Source organism: Chanodichthys erythropterus, chromosome 8 (genome assembly GCF_024489055.1).
Source record: "Chanodichthys erythropterus isolate Z2021 chromosome 8, ASM2448905v1, whole genome shotgun sequence".
Taxonomy (NCBI): Eukaryota; Metazoa; Chordata; class Actinopteri; order Cypriniformes; family Xenocyprididae; genus Chanodichthys; species Chanodichthys erythropterus.
This window is the reverse complement of record NC_090228.1, coordinates 2,782,269-2,803,840: the sequence shown is the minus strand read 5'-3', so window position 1 is coordinate 2,803,840 and position 21,572 is coordinate 2,782,269. Positions and strand designations below refer to the sequence as shown.

General features: G+C 33.7%; 2 protein-coding genes across 2 annotated transcripts; both read left to right on the top strand.

Annotated features, from left to right (window-relative positions):
- The first annotated feature begins 1,262 nt into the window (after nt 1-1,262).
- On the top strand, nt 1,263-1,709 carry LOC137024399 (uncharacterized). Its single transcript, XM_067391859.1, has one exon. It carries the CDS (start codon nt 1,263-1,265, stop codon nt 1,707-1,709), a length of 447 nt encoding a protein of 148 aa, XP_067247960.1.
- A 13,717-nt stretch (nt 1,710-15,426) lies between these two features.
- On the top strand, nt 15,427-20,364 carry LOC137023759 (intestine-specific homeobox). Its single transcript, XM_067390815.1, has 4 exons — nt 15,427-15,922; nt 16,071-16,222; nt 17,785-17,910; nt 18,647-20,364. Exons 1-4 carry the CDS (start codon nt 15,712-15,714, stop codon nt 18,785-18,787), a joined length of 630 nt encoding a protein of 209 aa, XP_067246916.1. The 5' UTR covers nt 15,427-15,711; the 3' UTR covers nt 18,788-20,364.
- Nucleotides 20,365-21,572: the final 1,208 nt, after the last annotated feature.

Sequence of the window (21,572 nt, the reverse complement as noted above, 5' to 3'; positions counted from 1 at the left end):
GTCAGTGACTTCATCCTTTGCCAACTCAACCTTTTCTTAGCCTTTTTCAGTACCCTTGGCATCTGCATTGATTTTCATTGCATTTTATTTTTGTCTCTCACACCCCATCCATAACCCCACCCAAGGCTCATCTCACAAAGAAACAGGCTCATACTTTATCCCAAAATCATACAGAAAAATAAGAAATTATATTTTGCATAAAAAGTGAAGCCTATATTATAATTAGGCCCTTTTTATGATTGTAATGTGAAAATGATGCATACATCTTTACAGTTAAAATTTTTAAGAGAATTTGTGTGCTTTTTGTTGCCGTAAAATAGGCTTAATTTGCAAAGTTCAATTTTTCTTCTGATTTTGGATTGAAATGTGTCTTTTGTTGAATTCCTATGCATTCATTTATTGAAATATTTTTCCGATTTTTTCCTGAAGGACAGGCTTATGATCTCTCAGCCAAACTATACCCCTTTTCTTTCTGTCTAATGCTTTTTTCTCCATATTCATCCTTCAGTCCTCAGATGGAGGTGAACAGTCCACTGAGCTTCATCACTGTAAATGGCACCTAAAGTATTCATCTGCTTTCACTCTTAGAGCCGCATTTGAACACCTTTTACATGGATATGGAGACTGACCTGGCAGAGATGTGCTGTGAGAATCCATCCATTTATGTGTACCCTGCAAAGCTAGGGTCATGTAATGGTGTGGTCTATTTGAGACTATCTTGAGAATGGTCTATTTCAGATGCATTTGTACGTTGCATTGTTCTAAGCAAGCAAGCATTCACATGAAACACAGACTGTGAATAAAAAGGATGTTCTTGACTTCAATGTAATTAAATCTGAAATTACAAATGCAGCTGCAAAAGAACAGTCACATGAGGTTGATTGCCAATTAGCAGAACCTGTCAGCTAGAAAGGATATCTGACAATTAGTGCTGTGATATTTGCATTTACAAAGCAAACATTAGACAAATAACAGACACAACGCGGCCAGACTGTGACGCCGCAGGTGCATCGGTCTCACAAACTGCAAAATTATTTGGTAATTCTGTGTACAAATCTATGCAAAATTATGCTAATTATGTGCAAAGGGCAATGGAGGTGTACCAAAATGTAACTGCATTGCTACAGGTGTAACATAAGGGTCAAGTTTTGACTAGTAACTACACCATCTGGCTGCAAAAAGCATCTTTTTCTATTGACAACCATTTTTTAAAAGGTGCTGTATATATATTGCTGCTCACGGCCAGTCCCCTGGATTCGTCCATGCCACTGGTGTTGTCCGGCTCCTCGGCTCTGCCACCGCCGGTCACTCCATGTGGCTCATCTTCCTCACCTCGGGCTTCACCTCCACCAGCTTGGCTTGAGGCCAAGTCCCCAGCTGCACCTCGGGCCTCCAGGCCCATGTCTTCACCTCGGCCTGTCAGCCCGTCACCATCGCCTCGGCTCATCGCTCCCTCATCACCTCCGCGGCCCGTCTGCAAAGAGACTCCGCCGGGCTCCCTCGTAACTCCAGGTCGGCCTCTGGTGGTCAATGCCCAGCTTCTGCCACGTACTTCCGGAGTTCCATCTGCTCCTACATGCCTATGGTGTCACCTTCCTTCAGCCTCCCCGTCATCCATGCTCAGCCCATCATTGCCCCGGTCATCCGATTCACCGTCGCCACCTCCGCCCTCGAGCCAGCAGGTCAGCACCAGGCTTCCAGGCTTGTGATGTCGTCCTGGGCAGCGTTTCCCAAAAGCATCATAAGCTTAAGTTGATCGTAGCTCCATTGATGGAGCTACGATCAACTTAAGCTTACGATGCTTTTGGGAAACGCTGCCCTGGTCCGTCAGCCACTCTGTTCCGCCGGTTCCTCCGGTCACCATGGTTCCGCCTCCGCTGATCAGTCCCAGGGTTCCGTCTGCCCTCTCAGTCAGGACTCCGCCCTGGATCCTCCCACCTTCAGCACCATCATGGTGCCTGTGGCCAACTCCTCCAGGCTCCTATCCATCACCAACTCCATGCCCTTCACCAAAGCCTCCACCCTCTTAGGGCTCGTTCAGAGAAAACACTTCTTTGCGTCTAAAAACGCGAGATGCAGCGCTCAGGAATGGTTGTAAAAAAAGAGCAGAACGCAAGGATCTTGAGACACACTGTTGAGACGGCAATAATGAACAAATAAAACAGTTGCCATGCCAACTTACTACTGTAAACTGAACGCTTGCCCCGCCTCCGAGTTCTTCTGATTGTTCCACTGAATTTCGAACTGACATTGATGAGCGGCGCTGTGTGTAAAAGTTGAAATTCTTTTAACTTGACAAGGCGTCAAGTGCATTTTGCATCACTCGTGTGAGGCGCTGCAAAAAATGCGAGCGTAACGGTCATACATGCCGTCTAATGCGTTTACATAGAAAAACAATGGAAAAGTAGCGCATTAAAATAGAAAAATGCATTCTGTGTGAACGGCCCCTTACAACTTCTGTTGTGGCACAAGGTCGTTTGAGAGCGTTTCAAGTTTTCATGCATAATGTAGGCGGTATTATGCAAATGTATTAACTTGTGATGTGAACTTCGTGGAAATGAGATTTGAATTACAAACGACTCGTTTTAAGCGGTTCTTTCACAGACTGTTTACATTCACATAGAGCTACATTACACACTGAATTTTTTTTTTTTAATTGTTATGCACATGGACAAAATCCATCTACTATATTGTCTGACAATAAGAAGCACAGGTTTTGAAAGATTCTACATTTCAACCTCCTTCATCTCTAAAAGAGCCACAGGCTATTCTACATGAAGAATGGTGCAATATCCCACTGCATGTACTTCACAACAGGATTTCATGAATGACTGAAGCTGTTTTGAAGGCAAAATACGCTTTATATTCAGCGTGATATGGACACAATGTTCTTTATCATAAGGCGCTCTATCATAACCTCCTGTAACGTTATTGTCAAGTGCTGTTGGAGGGATGGAGGGACACAATAAAGCCATACATGGCTTTGAGGTGCTAAAGCTGCAGCGTTCGAATCCCCAGCCAAATGTACTGCCATGCTGCCTAACTTATCGCTGGTTATTTACCCTCATAGAAATGAAAACAGTCCGGAGAGATTTAAATCAAAGCTAGAATGGACGAAAGCGAAACGTATTAGCTGTCAGTCAAGCCGAGAGCGGGTCTGGACGGGCCTCGCCGCCGTCACGCTGAGGGAATGCTAATGGACCGCACACATTTTCATGTTCTCTCAGCGGGGCTGTTCTTAAAAACAAACTCGCAGGGAGAACACTAGATGCCTGACAGAAACACAGAGATTTCGTACAATAACACTCAAACAACTGCTTAGTTTGCACACTTCATGTTTCTCCTCTCTCGCATTTATTTCTTTGCTTGAGCTTGTAATAATGTACTGCTGGACTCTTGCTATTTCTGCAGTGCACCAGTGATATTTTAGTATCATTGAGACTATTATAGCTTACATTCATATTTTGAATGATTTTTTATTTTTATATTTTCCATTTTCATTATTTTCATTTCCATTTTATTATTGTTTTATTTTATTTTATTTTATTTTTAAATATTCCTATATTTAGTATGGAAGCCCAAACCTGAAGAAGTTATAAATGCATAAAATGGATGGATGGAATAATAGGAAAACAAATAAATGACTGCCTTGAGAAAACAAAAATAAATAATTTTTAACTATTTAATTAATTTTTAATTCTCTATCACTTTTTCCTCTCATTTATCATTTTCTGTATTTATTTTTAAAATGTATTTAATTTTTTTTATTTTATTTTATTATTTTATGTGGAGGCCCAAACCTGAAGTTATAAATAAATAAAATGGATGGATGGATGGAATAATAGGAAAACAAATAAATAACTGCCTTGATAAAACAACTATAATTAATTTTTAATTTTTTAATTAATTTTTACTTCTGTATCACTTTTTTCCTAATTTATCATTTTCTGTATTTATTTTTAAATTTTATTTTAATACTTCACATTTAATTTAATTATATTTATTTATTTTCATGTTTATATTGTATATTTTATTTTACATTCAGGATTCAATTTAATTACAAATGAATTATATTTGTTCCATAAAGTCATATTTTCTTATTATTTGATTGTTTGTTTGTTTTCGCAGGTTTGGGCCTCATAAGATAATTTTTATTCATTTTTCTTTCAGGATTAGTTATTTAAATGCATCAACATTAAATAAAAATGAGAAAAGTTACCTTGGCAACAAGCTAAAAAAAAAGTATTGTTATTGATTTGATTTCATTTCATTTCAAGTAACATTTTTTAATCATGGTTTTAGTTTAAGTTATAATTCACAGAATGTTAATATTCTCTATTTACTACATGTCCAAATGTGCAGTATTTAACATGTGGAATACTGTTTCCCAGAATGCAATGCTCATTCAACTTCACCAGCCGTTTCTAGTATGATGAATGAAGCAGAAGTAACATCTACTGTGATATCAAACTCCTCATTTGAATAAATATACCGTTATTTTCACACAAAACTGAATTAAAAAAAATACAAAATAACCTTGTGAAAATAAAATTGTGGTTTATATAATTCATCACACTGGATCTGGGAGTTCAGGTTGAGCTCATTGTGGCATACAGTAAAGTAATATGCCATTACAAAACATCTGTCTGTTAATCCATCCTCATGTCTCTTTCACGTTTGATCATTAAACATACACACACATACACACACCCACACACACACACACATGGATTATGGTGGGATGGATGTAGAACATTTCCTCTGACAGCGCTGCCCTTTTCTGTCCCGTTTTCTGCGGAACAGGTGATGCCGTCATACGGGTCAGGACTACAGAAATCATGACGCATGTCGCCTCCAGCTAACGAGGAACAACCGCCGTCATGATCATCATCTGATGTCTGTCAGAGATCACACTGACTCGTATTCTCAAATCAGTCCTCAGGGCAGAGAAGAAGGAGATTTTATGCTATTAGACCAAGTGAGACCAGAATAAATACAGATGTTTTTGGAAGTGAAAATAAACGTAATAACTATAAAATGATTTATTTGACATTTAGCTGATATTTAGTCCAGTTCTTCAATGGTTCTGTGCAACACGTATATATTATTAACAATTGTATTAACCCTTTTATATTTATATTATACACTTTGTATATTATTAACACATTTATATTATAGGATGTTTGAGTTGGCTACATGATTCTTTGGAGATTGAAGTCCACATGAAATCTAAATTGACATCTATGGTCTTATTGTGAATGATTCTGGCGCATGTTAAAAGAAAAAAAAAAAGGTTGTGCCATTAACAATATACTGTTTCATTCTAAGATGCAATTTCATGTACAGTTTCAAAATAAAAAAAACATAAATGGATATTTGCAGCATTTCAGGTTCAGTAAACAATCCTCTTCTTATCAAGAACCTTATTCTCTGGTGACTGTTAATGGATTGCCTTGTGGTTAAAAAAAAAATAAGTATAAATATTTGTATAAATAAAAATAACAAATAACAAATACAATATAAAATTAAACAAATTAAATTATATGTAATTTATAAATACTAATTATGTGTTATATACAATATATATATATATATATATATATATATATAATAATTTTATATTAAATAAAAACTAAAAACTATTTATTAGATATTTAGTAATTAGATATGTATATTTACATTATTCATATGAGTGAATGAATGAATTAATAAATAAATAAATATTATAAGATATACTAAATACATAATTAGTATATCCTATATTATTATTATTATAAATTTTAAATGAATAGATAAACATTTATTTTTTTTTACACTATAAAAAATAAAGAAACTATGGAAGAGAATTAGGGCCAAGCAATAATAAAAAAATAAAACTATCTCGAGAATAAAGTTGTTCAATTTCGAGAAAAAAGTCAAAATAAAATGTTGAGAAAAAAGTCGTTAAATTAAGAGAAAAAAGTAGTTAAATTATAAGAACAAATTCGTAAAATTATAAGAAAAATGTCGTTAAATTTCGAGAAAAAAGTCGAAATAAAATTATGTGAATAAAATCATTAAATTATGAGAAAAAAGTCGTTAAATTACGAGAACAAATTTGTTAAATTACGAATTTGTTTTCATAATTTAACGACTTTTTTCTCGTAATTTAACAAGTTTTCTCTCGTAATTTAATGAGTTTATTCTCAACATTTTATTTCGACTTTTTTCTCGAAATTTAACAAATTTAATCTCGAGATGGTTTTATTTTTTTGTTATTATTGCTTGGCCCTAATCCTCTTCCGTAAGAAACAAATTAAAATGTAATTTATAAATATTAATTATTTATTATATACTATATTTATAATTGTATAACAATTACTAAATTACTAACAATTACTATACTAAATAAAAACACACACATATTATATATATATATATATATATATATATATATATATATATATATATATATATATATATATATATATATACACCTATATCCTATAATAAATAAATAGATAAATAAAAACCTCTGCCCTCTCAACAACTTTAAATTTAATATACATTTTTTTTAATATATATTTAAATGACAACTTACTTTCAAATAATTATTTATTATTAAAATCGATTGACACTCCTAGTATCTGGTGATGAATAAAGCTTACAGCAGAAGGACAGCGGAAAAGACTCTGAATGTTGTCTTGGACTACATGAGGGGCACCGAGTAAAAACATTGATTTCACTGACGGAGAGTGTTTGTGCTCCCAGTCGTTCAGTTTTGAGTTGGTAATTTCTCCCTCCGCTGGCAGGAGAGCTCAACCTTCAGCCGTCTCCATCCTGAAAGGCAGAAGTTAGAGGAGGAGCGGTGATTTACTTGACGCTGATTTCATTTCAGGGTTAATGGGCCCAAAAACAGTGTCTGTCTCAGATCAGAGCGTGTAAAACAGCCCGTCTAAATCTGAGCTGACAGTGTTCTCCTCTGTACTGTCATTCATGTCAGAGCGGCTAACCGCGAGTCTTTCTGCCTCCAGGACAGAGGAGTCCACTGGGTGATGCAGTGAGTGTGAGCCCACCTAGATCTGTGTCTGACTCCATCAAACACACCATCTAACCGTAACCACTCCTGCAGCTCCTACAGTAGAGTATAACGCATGAACTGATAAACTGTATACCTTGAATCCAACGCCACTTTGCCAAATGCAAATGTATTGCATCCTAAAAATTAAACAGGTTGTTTTTGCTATTGAGGCAAGATTCAAAAATACATTAAATATATAAAATAAATACTATAAAAAAAACATGAATACATTTGAATCAATCAATCTATCAATCAATATACTAAATACTTATTCAAATAAATAGAAAAATATATATATTTTTAATTTATTTTTTACATTTATTTTAAATAAAAAATAAAGAAACAAACAATAAAATAAATACAATTTTAAAATAATAAAACTATTTTTATAAATATAAAATAAATAATTATAAATAAAATCGAAATTCAATACAATTATATGTAATTCATAAATACTAATTAAGTATAATATACAATAATTAAATTATATATATTATATATTATATAATCAATCAAACAATAAATAAATTGTAGGATGTACTAAATACTTATTTGAATAAAAAAATATTTTAAATAAAAAATAAAGAAACAAATAAGGAAATAAATACAATTAAATAAAAAATTAAACAGGCTGTTTTTGCTACTGGCTATAGAAACAAGATTTAAAAATACATTAATATATAAAATAAATACAATTAGAATAAAAAAACATGAATACATTTTAATCAATCAATCAATCAATGTAGGATATACTAAATACTATAAAATATTTTTATTAATAAATAAACATTTATTTAATTTATTTTAAATAAAGAAAAAATCTGTAATTTAAATTAATATATATTACATTTTTTCACCAGTACTGAATTGGCTCTTACATCAAATTAAGTTGCTGAATAAGTGTTAATATGTAAATGTAGCTAGTGAAACAGTAACACACATAGTTTTCAATGAGGAATTTTTCCGGTTTAGTTTTTATAAATGCTCCAGGTGGACCTCTGTGCTGTGAATGTCAATGTATGCCAACATTTTTACTACAAGAACAAGAGAAATCCAGTTTCTATGATATGACCTCTTAAAGGTGTGGGGCACCAGAATCACGTAGAAGAGCTTGAATGACAGACGTTTGTCCTAAAGTAATTTTACAACACACATAAATCAAGTTTACTGTGAAAGTCACCGAAGTCATAAAGGATACATGCGGTTCTATCTCTATCCTAACGTGCGTCGCCACCAAAGCCAGAGCAGTGAGTCGACGAACCAACAAGGCTTCTCATTAACAGGGAAACATCTCATTGGAGCTCTGCTGTGCACCCATGATGCACTGCAGCCGCTGTCATATTTACATGTACAGTGATGGGTAATGACGCTTGAGAAAACACAACGACGTGAACGATTATTGCTGGAGGCTCCTTCTCATTCCTGTCGTGAAATGTGATCACAGCGCTGACAGCACAAATGGGACGACATATACGTCTTATTATGGGATGATAATTTTCCATTTCTACATATAATATGACCAGAACAGATTATTACACAGTCATTTATTCAAAGAAGAAAATATAGATAAACTATAGATAGATAGCTACAGTATGTGGTTGTTGTTGGTTGCCAGGGTGTTCTAGGTGGTTGCCATGGCATTCCTCTGCATTTGCTAGTGTATTGTGAGTGGTTGTCAGGGTGTTGTTATGTGGTTGCAACAATGTTTTAACAGTTTTATTGTTGCTTTTATTTGTTGCTTTGCAGTTACTACAATGGTCTAGGTGGTTACCAAGATGTTGCTATGCAGTTGCTATGTGGTTGCCAGGGTTTCAATGTGGTTGTTAGGGTGTTCCAGGTTGCTGCCCTAGCATTTCCCTACAGCTGCTAGTGTGTTGTGGGTGGTTGTCAGGGTGTTGTTATATGGTTGCTAAGGTGAGCTGGGTTGTTGCTAGGGAGTTGCAAAAATATTCTTAGCGGTTTTAGCATATTGCAACAGTGTTCTAGGTGGTTGCCAAGATGTTGCTATGCAGTTGTGGGTCATTGCCGAGGTTTCTATGTGGTTGTAATAATGTTTTAGGTGGTTTCCATGGAATTCCTCTGCAGTTGCTAGTGTGTTGTGTGTGGTTGTCAGAGTGTTGTTATATGGTTGCTATGGTGAGCTGGGTGATTGATAACATGCTACTATGTGGTTGCAAAAATGTTCTTAGTGATTTTACCCTGTTGCTATGCAGTTGTTACAGTGTTCTAAGTGGTTACCAAGATGTTGCTATGCAGTTGGTTGCCAGGGTTTCTTTGTGGTTGTTAGTGTGTTGTGTGTAATTGTCATTGTGTTGTTATATGGTTGCTAAGGTGAGCTGGGTCGTTGCCAGGGTTTCTATGTGTTGTTATGGTGTTCTAGGCTGTTGCCATGGCATTCCTTTGCAGTGTCTAGTGTGATTTGAATGGCTGCTGTGTGTTTGCATGCAAATGTGTGTAATAATGAATGTTTGACATTAATGCATATGCATCCAATAGAAAAATATGAAGAGTATAACATATATATTTTAATGATATAGCATTTCCATTTCATACTATCGAACTTCACTAGTCTACACCAAAGCGAGCTTCCCTCTGTGAACTGTGAACAGAATGCACAATGACACTGCAGTGCCCTTACTGAGATTAAGAACTTTCCATCAAGATTTGAGGGGGAAAAAAACTGTGAGAACTGAGACAGAACAGAACAGCACAATTAGCGAGGAAATAATGAAACGGGTCCTACAGCTGACAAGAACTCTAGCCTGTTTTGTGGAGTCATATAACCTTTAGGCGAGTGAAGGATAGTCAAAAATAGATACAGTATGCATCGTTCACATGCCTGAACAGTCTGATGTATGTCCTCCATATACAGCAGAAGCAGAAACTAACTAACCTTCTAATAATGTAATGCACACTTAAAGGGACAGGTCATCCAACAAAATTATTGTGCAATTAATTGTTAAAAAGATTGCAATCTCGATTCAAACTCCCATGAGACCTTACTCCTAAATGACAATGATTCGGCTCTATGTCTATTAATCATTTGACAAGTATGATCACAGCGAACATTCAGACCTGCGTTTGCGCTGCCGCTGATACAGAGAGAGCCGTTGTCATGTATCGGTATGAAACAGTATTTTCAACCACACAGTATCATTTTTCTGTCTTACAATAATTCAAATTATTACAGAAGTAATGGGATAAAAGTTTATAGTTCAGATATAAACACTGATGTCTACAGTAGCGATCAAAATACAGTAAATCACCTTTTGAAAGTAACTTGACACTTCAAATAACAATTGTACCAATTACATCATTACACCAGTAGGTGGCGACAAGTGACTGTTGTTATTTTTTTTATCGAATCATTCATTCAAGAGATTCGCAAAAAACGCTTAAGCAAGTAAAGTCTTTATGAGTCATTGAATCATTCGTTCAAGAGATTCACAAAATTCACAGAAGCAAGTGAAGTCTTTATGAATGAGTCATTGAATCATTCACTCAAACCATTTAAAAAAAAACTTTTTATGTATTTTAAATAGACTGCAGCAATTAACATGTTGTCAGAACCTCTAGTAAATTAAATGCTATTTTATTTAGTTGTTCAGAATCATGGGAGGATTATGATCTCTATTTTAACCCTTAAATGCATACCTCGGGTCTTTTGTGACCCGGGATGTCATTCACTACCCTCCTCCTCGTTCATTTTTTAAAGTTAGACATCAACTTTCTTGGTATTCCTCAATCAATTCATTATAAAGAATATAACAAGAAAAAAATCATAAAATCATAAAAGAATGCCTATTTTTGTATGCATTTTTTGTAAAAATTGTATAGGGTCGCAAACGACCCGAGGTGTGTATGAGTGTACATATATTTTTCTGCACAACAATAATTTAATATTAGATGACGGAATAAGTGCGATTCACCTTTATTCCACAAGGTGGCAATGTCTGATACACAATGCTGAAGTGACGACTCACTCAGACAGAAAACTAAATAATAATAACAACATGAAATGGCTCAGTGATTTACTGCAGAACAAGTACTGAACGCATCAAATATGACTGTAACTGTTACTGGATGGATCTGGTGAAGCTGTTAGTGATCGAAATATTGATTTTGAAGATGTTGAAAATGAAATAGTTTTAAGAATACGTTTGAGATCACGAATGGGCTCATATTCGTTGACCAGAAACATAAAACTAGCCCGTTATTTGCTGAATGTACTGGGAAATGAGCTCTGATGAGGACAGTGGTGATGGCATAAAACATCTGCTCAGAATGAGCCCTTTCAAGCTCCAAAAGGTAACAAAATACGATTTATTTTATTCTTCTGTAATTGTTACTCTAATATCAGAGGAGTTTTATATTACCGCGACAGGTAGAGATCCATCAGTGTTAGATATAGATCCGGGTCGATAAAGACCCGAATATGTAAGAATGATTGGCGAAACAGTCATGCATTTAAGGGTTAAACAGAAAATCATGATTCTCAATTTACTAAATTTCAGCTATAATCTATAATTCGACTATGAGAGATAGTCAAATCCGGAAGGGCATGAGGGGAAAATGATGACAGAACATTGATTTCAGGGAGAACTTTTCCTTCAAACCTCTGTTAGATCCAGAAGGAACTTTGAGCACTTTGGACTGATTTCAGTCTCTTTAATGTTGCATGAAATGCGCTCACTCACATGCCTTCCACCTGGAAGATGCAGTGCCATCAGACTGTGCCAAAGCCTTCGCTCTGGAGTTGTGTTTGAGTTCAACCTTCAGTGGACTGGAATCGACATGCCGACTGTTAGTAGAAGAGCCAGAAGGCAGTGACAGCTCTGTATAAATCAACCAATAGCACTGAAACACATGCACCTTAGGCAACGAGCGACATTGGAAAAGCATTCTAGAATACAACTCTTACTATTTTAGCAATATGCACAGTACAGTATATTGTGTAAATGTTCTATATGGATAGAAATTACGGATGGCCTACTACATTGCTATACGTGCAGTATACACGCACACTGCACGGGATACAATAACACATTTCCAGTGTGACAAATGACTTACAATACACTATTAAAATGCAGTTGTAAATAATTCTAAATTTCATGTTTAATTCACTGTATTGCTTGCCATTTCTTTATTATTTGTGAAATTTACTAGCAATTTCGGAGTGAAAATTGTTTCAACATTATCTTTTTTTAGTGTACGAAATATTTAAAAAATATTTAGAATTTAGAGAATTATTTAGAATATTTAGAATGTTGGAATTTAACATTTAAAATTTTTTCTATTTGAGTGATTATTTGATCAGGCTGCCAAAAGTTAGTCACCCTTATTTATATAGCGCTTTTTACAATACAGATTGTGTCAAAGCTTTACATTGAAAATTGGTATATGATTTTTTCCTTTTAAAGAATAGTGTCAGTGCAGGCAGATCAAAAGCACTGTTGAATAAGTGTCAAGGATACTGTTGAATATCAAATGTCAAGTCAAATTAAATTAAATTAAGGCTGCACGATTAGTCGTATTTTATCACGATGGCGATATCTGCTTCTCTCGATTGATTTTAAATAATCGTCACGATATTGGCCCGCTCTATGAAAATGAACATAATTTGGAAATATTGGAAGTAATATTAGGAATTTCGCTGGTTTAGGACATTTTATATAAAATTAACTACAACTTAAAATAATTGCACCTTTTATGCAAATGCAATATTTATTTCTAAGATGTAACAGTCAATGTTGTGTCATGTAACAACAGTTTAAAATATTCTCCATAGCTAATGCATACTGATTCACATACTAAAAATAGTAAGCAGCAGTATACAGTACGCACTAAGCTGCTGTTTTATTCCAAGCACAGCCGTGTTCCAGATTTTCTGTCGCTCAGGAGATATTACTACAGACCTGTGCCTGTTTGCTGCAGGCTCGGAGAGAACAGGTGTGATTTTGTCACACTTTTGCAGTTCAGAGTTATTAGTCACAAACTTAATTTCATCCTGCAAAGCCAAAGTTTTTAACAGGAGGTTTACAGACCCCTAGGGGCACATGAAGGTACTGCAGGGGGTCTGTGGGCAGATTGATGAAAAAAACCTGTATTTCTAAATTATGTTATTAATTAAAATATTATAATTAAAAAGAATAAAATCCAATCGAGCACCTTTGTGTGTATATATATATATATATATATATTTATTTATTTATATATATATGTGTGTGTGTGTGTATATATATATATATATATTTGTTTGTCGGTGTAAGGGACCCCAGGTTATGAAAGGTTGACAACTGCTGCTGTAAATTAATAATGTTGTTGTTAAGACGTGCTGTATTGTTGCGATGTAAATTGGCCGTGAGGATGCGAGCACAGGAGGGCTTGTGTGTTAATTGAATGTGTAATCCATTTGCTGCTTCAGACTGCAGAAATAAAGCTATCTGGCACAACTGCTGCCTCTCAGAGAGACAGATTACAGCAGAGACTCGGGGAGAAAAGGTCGACTGTCAGAGGAGCAGCAGACGCCTGAGAGAAGAGCGAGAGAGAGAAAGTAAGGCTGAAAAGAAAACTGCTTACATACAATAATCAATTTAGTATAGCATATTACGTATGCTTGGAATGGCATATACAATGCCCATGTTAAAGTTTAATATAAAGCTATAAAAATAAATATATTATAAATAAATAATACAAAATTGGTGCTAAAATGCCACTATCTATAATACTTCATGCCAATAGCAGTTTGATTTTGCTCTGATTGAGGCGTGAATATGAATGTTTTCAGCCTAGTCTTATTGCTTTAGTTTATGGTTATATGTAACGCTTTTTGTTTTTTTTCATGCTGTAGAATTATAAAAGTGTTCACATACAGTATCAGAACTACATATTCAAATGGCCTGTGAGAGTTGCATTTACATAAAAAAAAAACTCTGCTTTTGATGTCTTGGGCTGCCATCTAGTGTCTCTGGGGGTAAAAGACTTTTAAGTGCTTCCAGAAATGTGAAACGCAGCACAGATGAACTGAACCACACAGATTTAGCCGGAGACACGTCAGTCACGGACGAAAGCGTTTGACGTGATGAAATATAAATGAATGTCCCTCCCTCGAGTCATCCATGAAGGACGTCTGTAGCCTGTAGTGTGTACTGTATATCTGGCCTTGCTCCTGTGTGTTTCCAGACGACTTTTAGATCAGTGTGTGGATAAATAGTTTTGTGTTAGTGAATTATTCAGCTCAGGCAGAATAATATCTTTGCTGACTTTCACCCTATTGTACTCTGCTCCCGCAGCGAGGGTGGGACTGAGATACTGACACATTGAAAACAGGACTGAAAAGTTACTTCGCAGTCCACCCAAAACATTTATTGAAACTAAACTGCAAACATGAGCTCGATCAGACGGCATGACAATTGGTGGCCATGTTTAAATGTCAATACTCAATGCTGATACTCATTTCACATACAAAAAGATAAGTTAAACAAAGATATGTACGTATGGATGACTTAAAGTTACAGTAGCATAAATTTCCTAATGGCCAGCATAAAAGCTGAATAGCCTATTGGTCATAAAAAATGTTTAAATATTGTCTGTGCAAAGAATATATATACTTGACCTCCAAATTCCCCAGATCTCAATCCAACGGAGCATCTGTGGGATGTGCTGAACAAACAAGTCCGATACATGGAGGCTCCACCTCACCACAACTTACAGGACTTAAAGGATCTGCTGCTAACATCATATATATATATAAACACACATATACACTATATTTTTTTAAACATTATATACTAATATATATTTTATATGTATAAAATTTACCTGTAATTAACTCATGGAATGGTGGAGTTGTTACTCACTGTAAAGAGCATTTGATAGAATTTAAATCTTTATATGTCCAATCAATATTTTTAGTCAGTTTATACAATAAGAAAAAAACTTTTAAATGAAATATAAATGCATATATTTCTAAATCATCTTTTAGAAGTATGCTTGCGAATATAGATGACCTGAAAGTGAACATACATGAACTGAAAAACTCAAGTGTTCATTTTACGGTATCGGATTGACTGTCGTGTCTTTTTTAAATAAAATGCATTTGCTAATCTGGTAACATGCAAAAGGAAGATCAATCTACAGCTGACCACATGATGTCGCTGTTGTCTACGTCAATAGGCATAACTATATGTACAAGCTACTATAGGTGAGTATTATCATTATCTGTGCACTACTGATTGTTAATAAAGTGAGCTTTAAGCTTAAGTAATAATTGCTGTCATAATTTATATGAATAAAAACTCTTTTAATGAACTTAACAAGCAGTTATAATGCTTCCTAAACCACATAATACCACACCAACCCGGTTATATTGCTATAAGTGCCAATACAGATATTAGAAAATCTATAAAAGGCATGCCATTTGAAAATATCCCTAGCTGTTTTTTGATAGTTTGGATAGACATATGGATAGTCATGATGAGGCAGAGAATTTATGACTGAGGAGTTTTGTTACACAGTAAACCTGCTGCTCCTCCTATGAATGCTTCAATCATGTCATCACACACTGACGCCTCACAGAGGACACTGGGAAAGCCACTACTGGAGAACTAGTTATAGGAAAGTTGGAGAAGTTCAAGTCGATCTGGGACACAATGCAATTAGTTGATGTGGAGCTAGAGAAACACATGGAGAGCAGGACATCCACAAACAGCCCAAAGTTTCTATCACACTCTATCGAGGAAATACTGAAAAAACCTTCCAGTTTGACTGTCCAACCTGACAGAACAGACAAGAAACTTAAAACATCTGGATGTACACAGACCAAGACAAAGACGGACGCTCCTAAAATCAGCCAATGCACAGGTGTCTTTTCGGTTTTGTTTTTGTCTTTCATTGTCAACTGATATTTTTGTATAGGTTTTATAGCTTGTATGAAAGAAAAATATATAATCTGTTTAACCCATTAAGAGGCTTTGTAGCTATTTTATTTAATACATTTCTGATGGTACAGCTCGTCGGTCCAGGTACAGACGGGTACGGACCACGTTCACAGTGACCCAGCTGGAGGAGCTGGAAAGAGTTTTTCAGGAAACACACTATCCTGACGTTCACACCAGAGACCGGCTCGCCTGCCGAACGCAGCTCTCTGAGGGGAGAGTACAGGTGCGACACGCTCTCTCAATATGGACTGACACGTACTAATCTTGTTTTAGATGACCAGTGCATCATTTCGTTAAGATATGGGTAGTTGTTCACAACATTAAGATTTTTGTATTTAGGCATATAAGGAAGAAACGTATCATTTATTTGCTGTAACTCAACACAGATTATTCTTTATTTTAATCACCTTTTAGCTTTTTGGATTTGTTTAAATAGTTCTGTTGCATGATAACTTAATTTATATAAAAGTACAATATAAAACAAATAGCAAAAGAATTATAATTTAAGTGCATATTTTGTATATACTTTAAGGGACTACATAAAATATTGTACTAAATACTATAATATAGGCTATAACATAACATAATGTATAATATAATATAATATAATATAATATAATATAATATAATATAATATAATATAATATAATATAATATAATATAATATAATATAATAAACCATGTCAATATTTGTACTTTACAATATATTAAATGTCTGTACATATTTTGTATATACTTTGAATAAATAAAATATTGTACTCAATACTATAACAAACTATAATTTAAGCTATAATATAATAATTATAATAATATATATAAATATAATAATAATATAATAATTTGTACTTTTACTTTATATATATATATATATATATATATATATATATATATATATATATATATATAGAGAGAGAGAGAGAGAGAGAGAGAGAGAGAGAGAGAGAGAGTGTGTGTGATTAAAATTAAAAGTGTTAAAAATATATATTAAATTTTTGTATATATATATATATATATATAAATTTTTTATATAAATATATATATAAAATTTTTTTTATATATATATAAATATATATATAAACTTTGTTTTATATATATATATATATATATATATATATATATATATATATATATAATATAAAATTTAAGTATGTATTTTGTATTTAATACTATAAGTATTCTGCACTTAATAATATAATATAATATAATATAATATAATATAATATAATATAATATAATATAATATAATATAATATAATATAATATAATATAATATAATATAATATGCCAATAGTTGTACCTTTTTAGTGTGTGTGTGTGTATACATATATATATATATATATACATAAGATGATTAAAAAAAAGAAATGAAAATAATAAATATATTATCAATTTTGTTAATATAATAAAACATAGCTGCAATATTTATAATGTATTTATATTAATACTATTTATTATTAATTTAATAAAATACATAATTGAAGTATATGTATGTATTTTGTATATACTTTGAGAGACTATATGGAATAAAACAATCAATATTTGAAATATTTAAGTGAACACACACACACACATATTATATATATATATATATATATATATATATATATATATATATATATATATATATATATATATATATATATATATATATACACTACATTTTATATAATACAATTTTTTGGTAATGTAATACCAAAAATGAACCATAACATGTCAATATTTGTACTTTTATAAGATATTAAGTATATATTAATATTAAAATTGTTTTGTGTCATATTTGTTTAGATCTGGTTCCAGAACCGCCGGGCGAAGTGGAGGCGCAGTGAAGCTAAAGCAGCACACAGACCATTCCCAGTGCTGAGAGACACACAACACACTCACCACCTCCTGCCTCCTCTCCTCTACGTGCCGGTACATACTTTCATTCCATCCTGAGACTGATGTTCCCACTGTACCACTGTACAGAAAAAGAAAAAGGATTGCATAGATAATATGTATAATTTTGCTAATATTTTTTTAATAAAATCAGATCCTGGATGACCAGTAATGTACACTTGAACCCAAAGATCTTGATTAGCTGATTCAGGTGTGTTTGATTAGAGCTGGAACTCTTTATTAGATGTAATAGTTCAGATATTAAACCTAATATTTATTTCAGAGCAATTTAAATTTCAGCCACTTTTCAAATCATTTGTTTATGCAAATGTAGCTTAAAATCTAACATACATCCCACAATGTGTATTAAAAGGTAGATTTTAAAGTCGAAATGAAATGATAATTCATCTATTTTGCAAATGCATGTTATAGATCTGTGCATTTGTTTCATTTTTTAAAAAATGATTTGAACTTGTAATGTTTAATGAAAATCCAGCGAAATTTGGTGACATATGCAGGACTTCTCCCATAATTCAGTGCACTTAAACTCTGCCCCTCCACTTTTGAGTCCCACGCCCACATCTCAACATCCAATCAGCAACCGCTGCATAGAACCAAGTCCCCGCCCTACTTTTTTTTTCCTTTTTGATAATCATGTTATACACGAATGTACATCACAATATAGAAAAGATCTGTCGCTACTTCAGTTTCATTGCGACTTTATGCTAAAACTGAATTTGCAACTGTATAAAATGGCTGTTTTCAATTCCAGTGCCTGAGGTTTCAGCAGAAGTTCTGGCTGCCGGCGTCAATCTGTCCTCCCATTGGTTCTCCTGAACGTGCCACCCTAGATCATCGTTCACATATGACCTCATCATCATTTCATAGGTCTGACATTATTCAACCCACTTAACCTAAAAGACTATCCACATTTCCAGCTTCAGATCAAGATTTTTTTTTTTTTTTTTATCTATTCTGTCCTATTGGATTAAAAGGTCATATGATATCTCGTATCATATCAACTGTTAACAGCTTTATCACATTGGTGTGTATATATATATATATATATATATATATATATATATATATATATAAATAAGAATAACTGTATCATGTGTTTATTGTTTTAAATTAAATCTATTTTAAAAAAAGACATCATACGTGAAGTGACGAACGTGTGGCAAGTTGTAAATCATTTTCCTTATCTCATCACAATAAAAGCACTAAGTTAATAATAGGCCTATCATTGGTGACACAGCACTCACCGCCTGAACTGAGAGATTTCCAGAATCCTTCAAGATGAATGATGAAATATCATTCCCAGAGGTCTGAAGACGATCATATTTTCAACTTGAGAAAATGATAAAAGGGAAAGTTCAGGCTCATGCAAATGAATCAATGCTGTTTTCTAACAAATATGACACCTATAATTCAATTTCACATTCAGTGGCATGAAATTGTAGCTTATACCCAGCTAACAAAAGTATATTCTAACTAGGAACGTTTTGCTAATGTTCCCATTAAGTTAGGAAGACGAATGTTCAAAAGTCCTTAAAATGTTTTAAACATGTTTTTTTCTGGGTTATATGAATGTTTTAGAATTCTATTCCATTTTAGAATTCTGCAAACATTATTGGAACGTTACTTTCAAATGTTCTCTGAATGTTCCGAAACAAGTAGTACCATTTAAAAACATTAGAACATCCAACTGAAAAATGTTCCATGAACAACATACATTATAAAAGACCAGATAACTTTGAACAAACATTCTATTAACGCTACTGGAAGATTTTTTGTTCATAACTTTGAGCGAACCTTGCCAGAATGTTCAATGTCTAAGTGTTAATTAAACAGTTTAAATATGTATTTAACTAATTGTTCATCACAAGTGTTCTATTAAACAGCATCATGATGTTATCTTCACCCTCCAAGAGATAAACTGTAAACTTGAATGGATATGGTGCCATAAATGAATTTTGTTGTCGAAATGTCTAATTATCACTGAATTGGTTTATTGGCTCTTAAACCATAAAGTTCAGCCTTATCTTAATTTGACTGAGTTCACAGGCAGGTCAGGACCAGGGTGAGAGGGTAAACGCGAGGGTGACTGCACGGTGAATGCCAGAGGAAAACACACAACAGATAACAGCAAACAAGCTGAATATCAAACCCAAGCCTGGAGTTATCTCAAAGCTGATTTGTTATGAACATGTTTTTCAGTTTGGAGGATAGAATTCACAAAATCTTAATAACTAGATGTTATAAATCAACATAGTTTCTGAGATACAGCCCCACTCTCCCGTATTGCACTTTAATTTTATTAATTACACTGAAGAATGCAGTTTGGCATTAAACTCACTTGGTTTCTTGAAAAGTCTATTTGCTTTCTGTACATGAATATGCCTCAATAAAATTGTAAAATACATGTAACTTCTTATTGGACTTTGAGATAGATATAATTTATGTGTCATGATTTATGACATGTTGATTCGAGAGTATAATCTACGAGCTGGGATATTTTATGTATGTTATGAAAGCTTGTTCTGCCCTGAAATAAAAAATTAAAGCTTCAAGCTTCTTGGCTCATTACGAATCAAACACGACTGTTCTTGCTTCAGTGAGTCGGTTGTTCACTCAAACGATTCAGTATGATTTGTAATCTAATTGTGAGGCTGATTCTGTGAACAATTAACTGAAAGATCCCTGAGATGTTAGTCAATCAAAAAAATATACATGTTTACCAAAAGAAGCTAGGATTGTTAATGTGATGTTATGGTGTTTCTCAGTGGATGGTGATAAAATGTATTCATGAAGTCTAATGAAATGGAAAACTGCCATATGAACAACAATTGTTTGAACAATTTTAACTTGACATAAAAATATTTGGAAACAATATCTAAAAGTAAAAACATCAAGGCAATATGAATACTACGGAGCCCTGCACATGACATGCAGGAAAAAAATAGTAGGCCAAATCCTGCGCACAATTTATAAATTGAGGGAACGAAATGGTAAATTGTTAGCACGAGTTAGTAAATCGAGGGAAAGAATTAGTAAATCGAGAGCATAATTTAGCAAATTGAGGGAACAAATTAGTAAATCGTGCACACAATTAGTCAAATTAAGTGAACGAAATAGTAAATCGTGTGCACGAGTTAGCAAATCGAGGGAAAGAATTAGTAAATTGAGAGCACAATTTAGCAAATTGGTGGAACGAAATAGTAAATAGTGTGCACGAGTTAGTAAATTGAGGGAACGAAATAGTAAATTGTGTGCATGAGTTAGTAAATCGAGGGAAAGAATTAGTAAATTGAGAGCACAATTTAGCAAATTGGTGGAACGACATAGTAAATAGTGTGCACGAGTTAGTAAATTGAGGGAACGAAATAGTAAATTGTGTGCACGAGTTAGTAAATCGAGGGAAAGAATTAGTAAACCATGCGCACAAGTTAGCAAATCGAGGAGAAGAATTAGTAAATTGAGAGCACAATTTAGCAAATTGGTGAAACGACATAGTAAATAGTGTGCACGAGTTAGTAAATTGAGGGAACGAAATAGTAAATTGTGTGCACGAGTTAGTAAATCGTGTGCACGAGTTAGCAAATCGAGGGAAAGAATTAGTAAATTGAGAGCACAATTTAGCAAATTGGTGGAACGAAATAGTAAATAGTGTGCACGAGTTAGTAAATTGAGGGAAC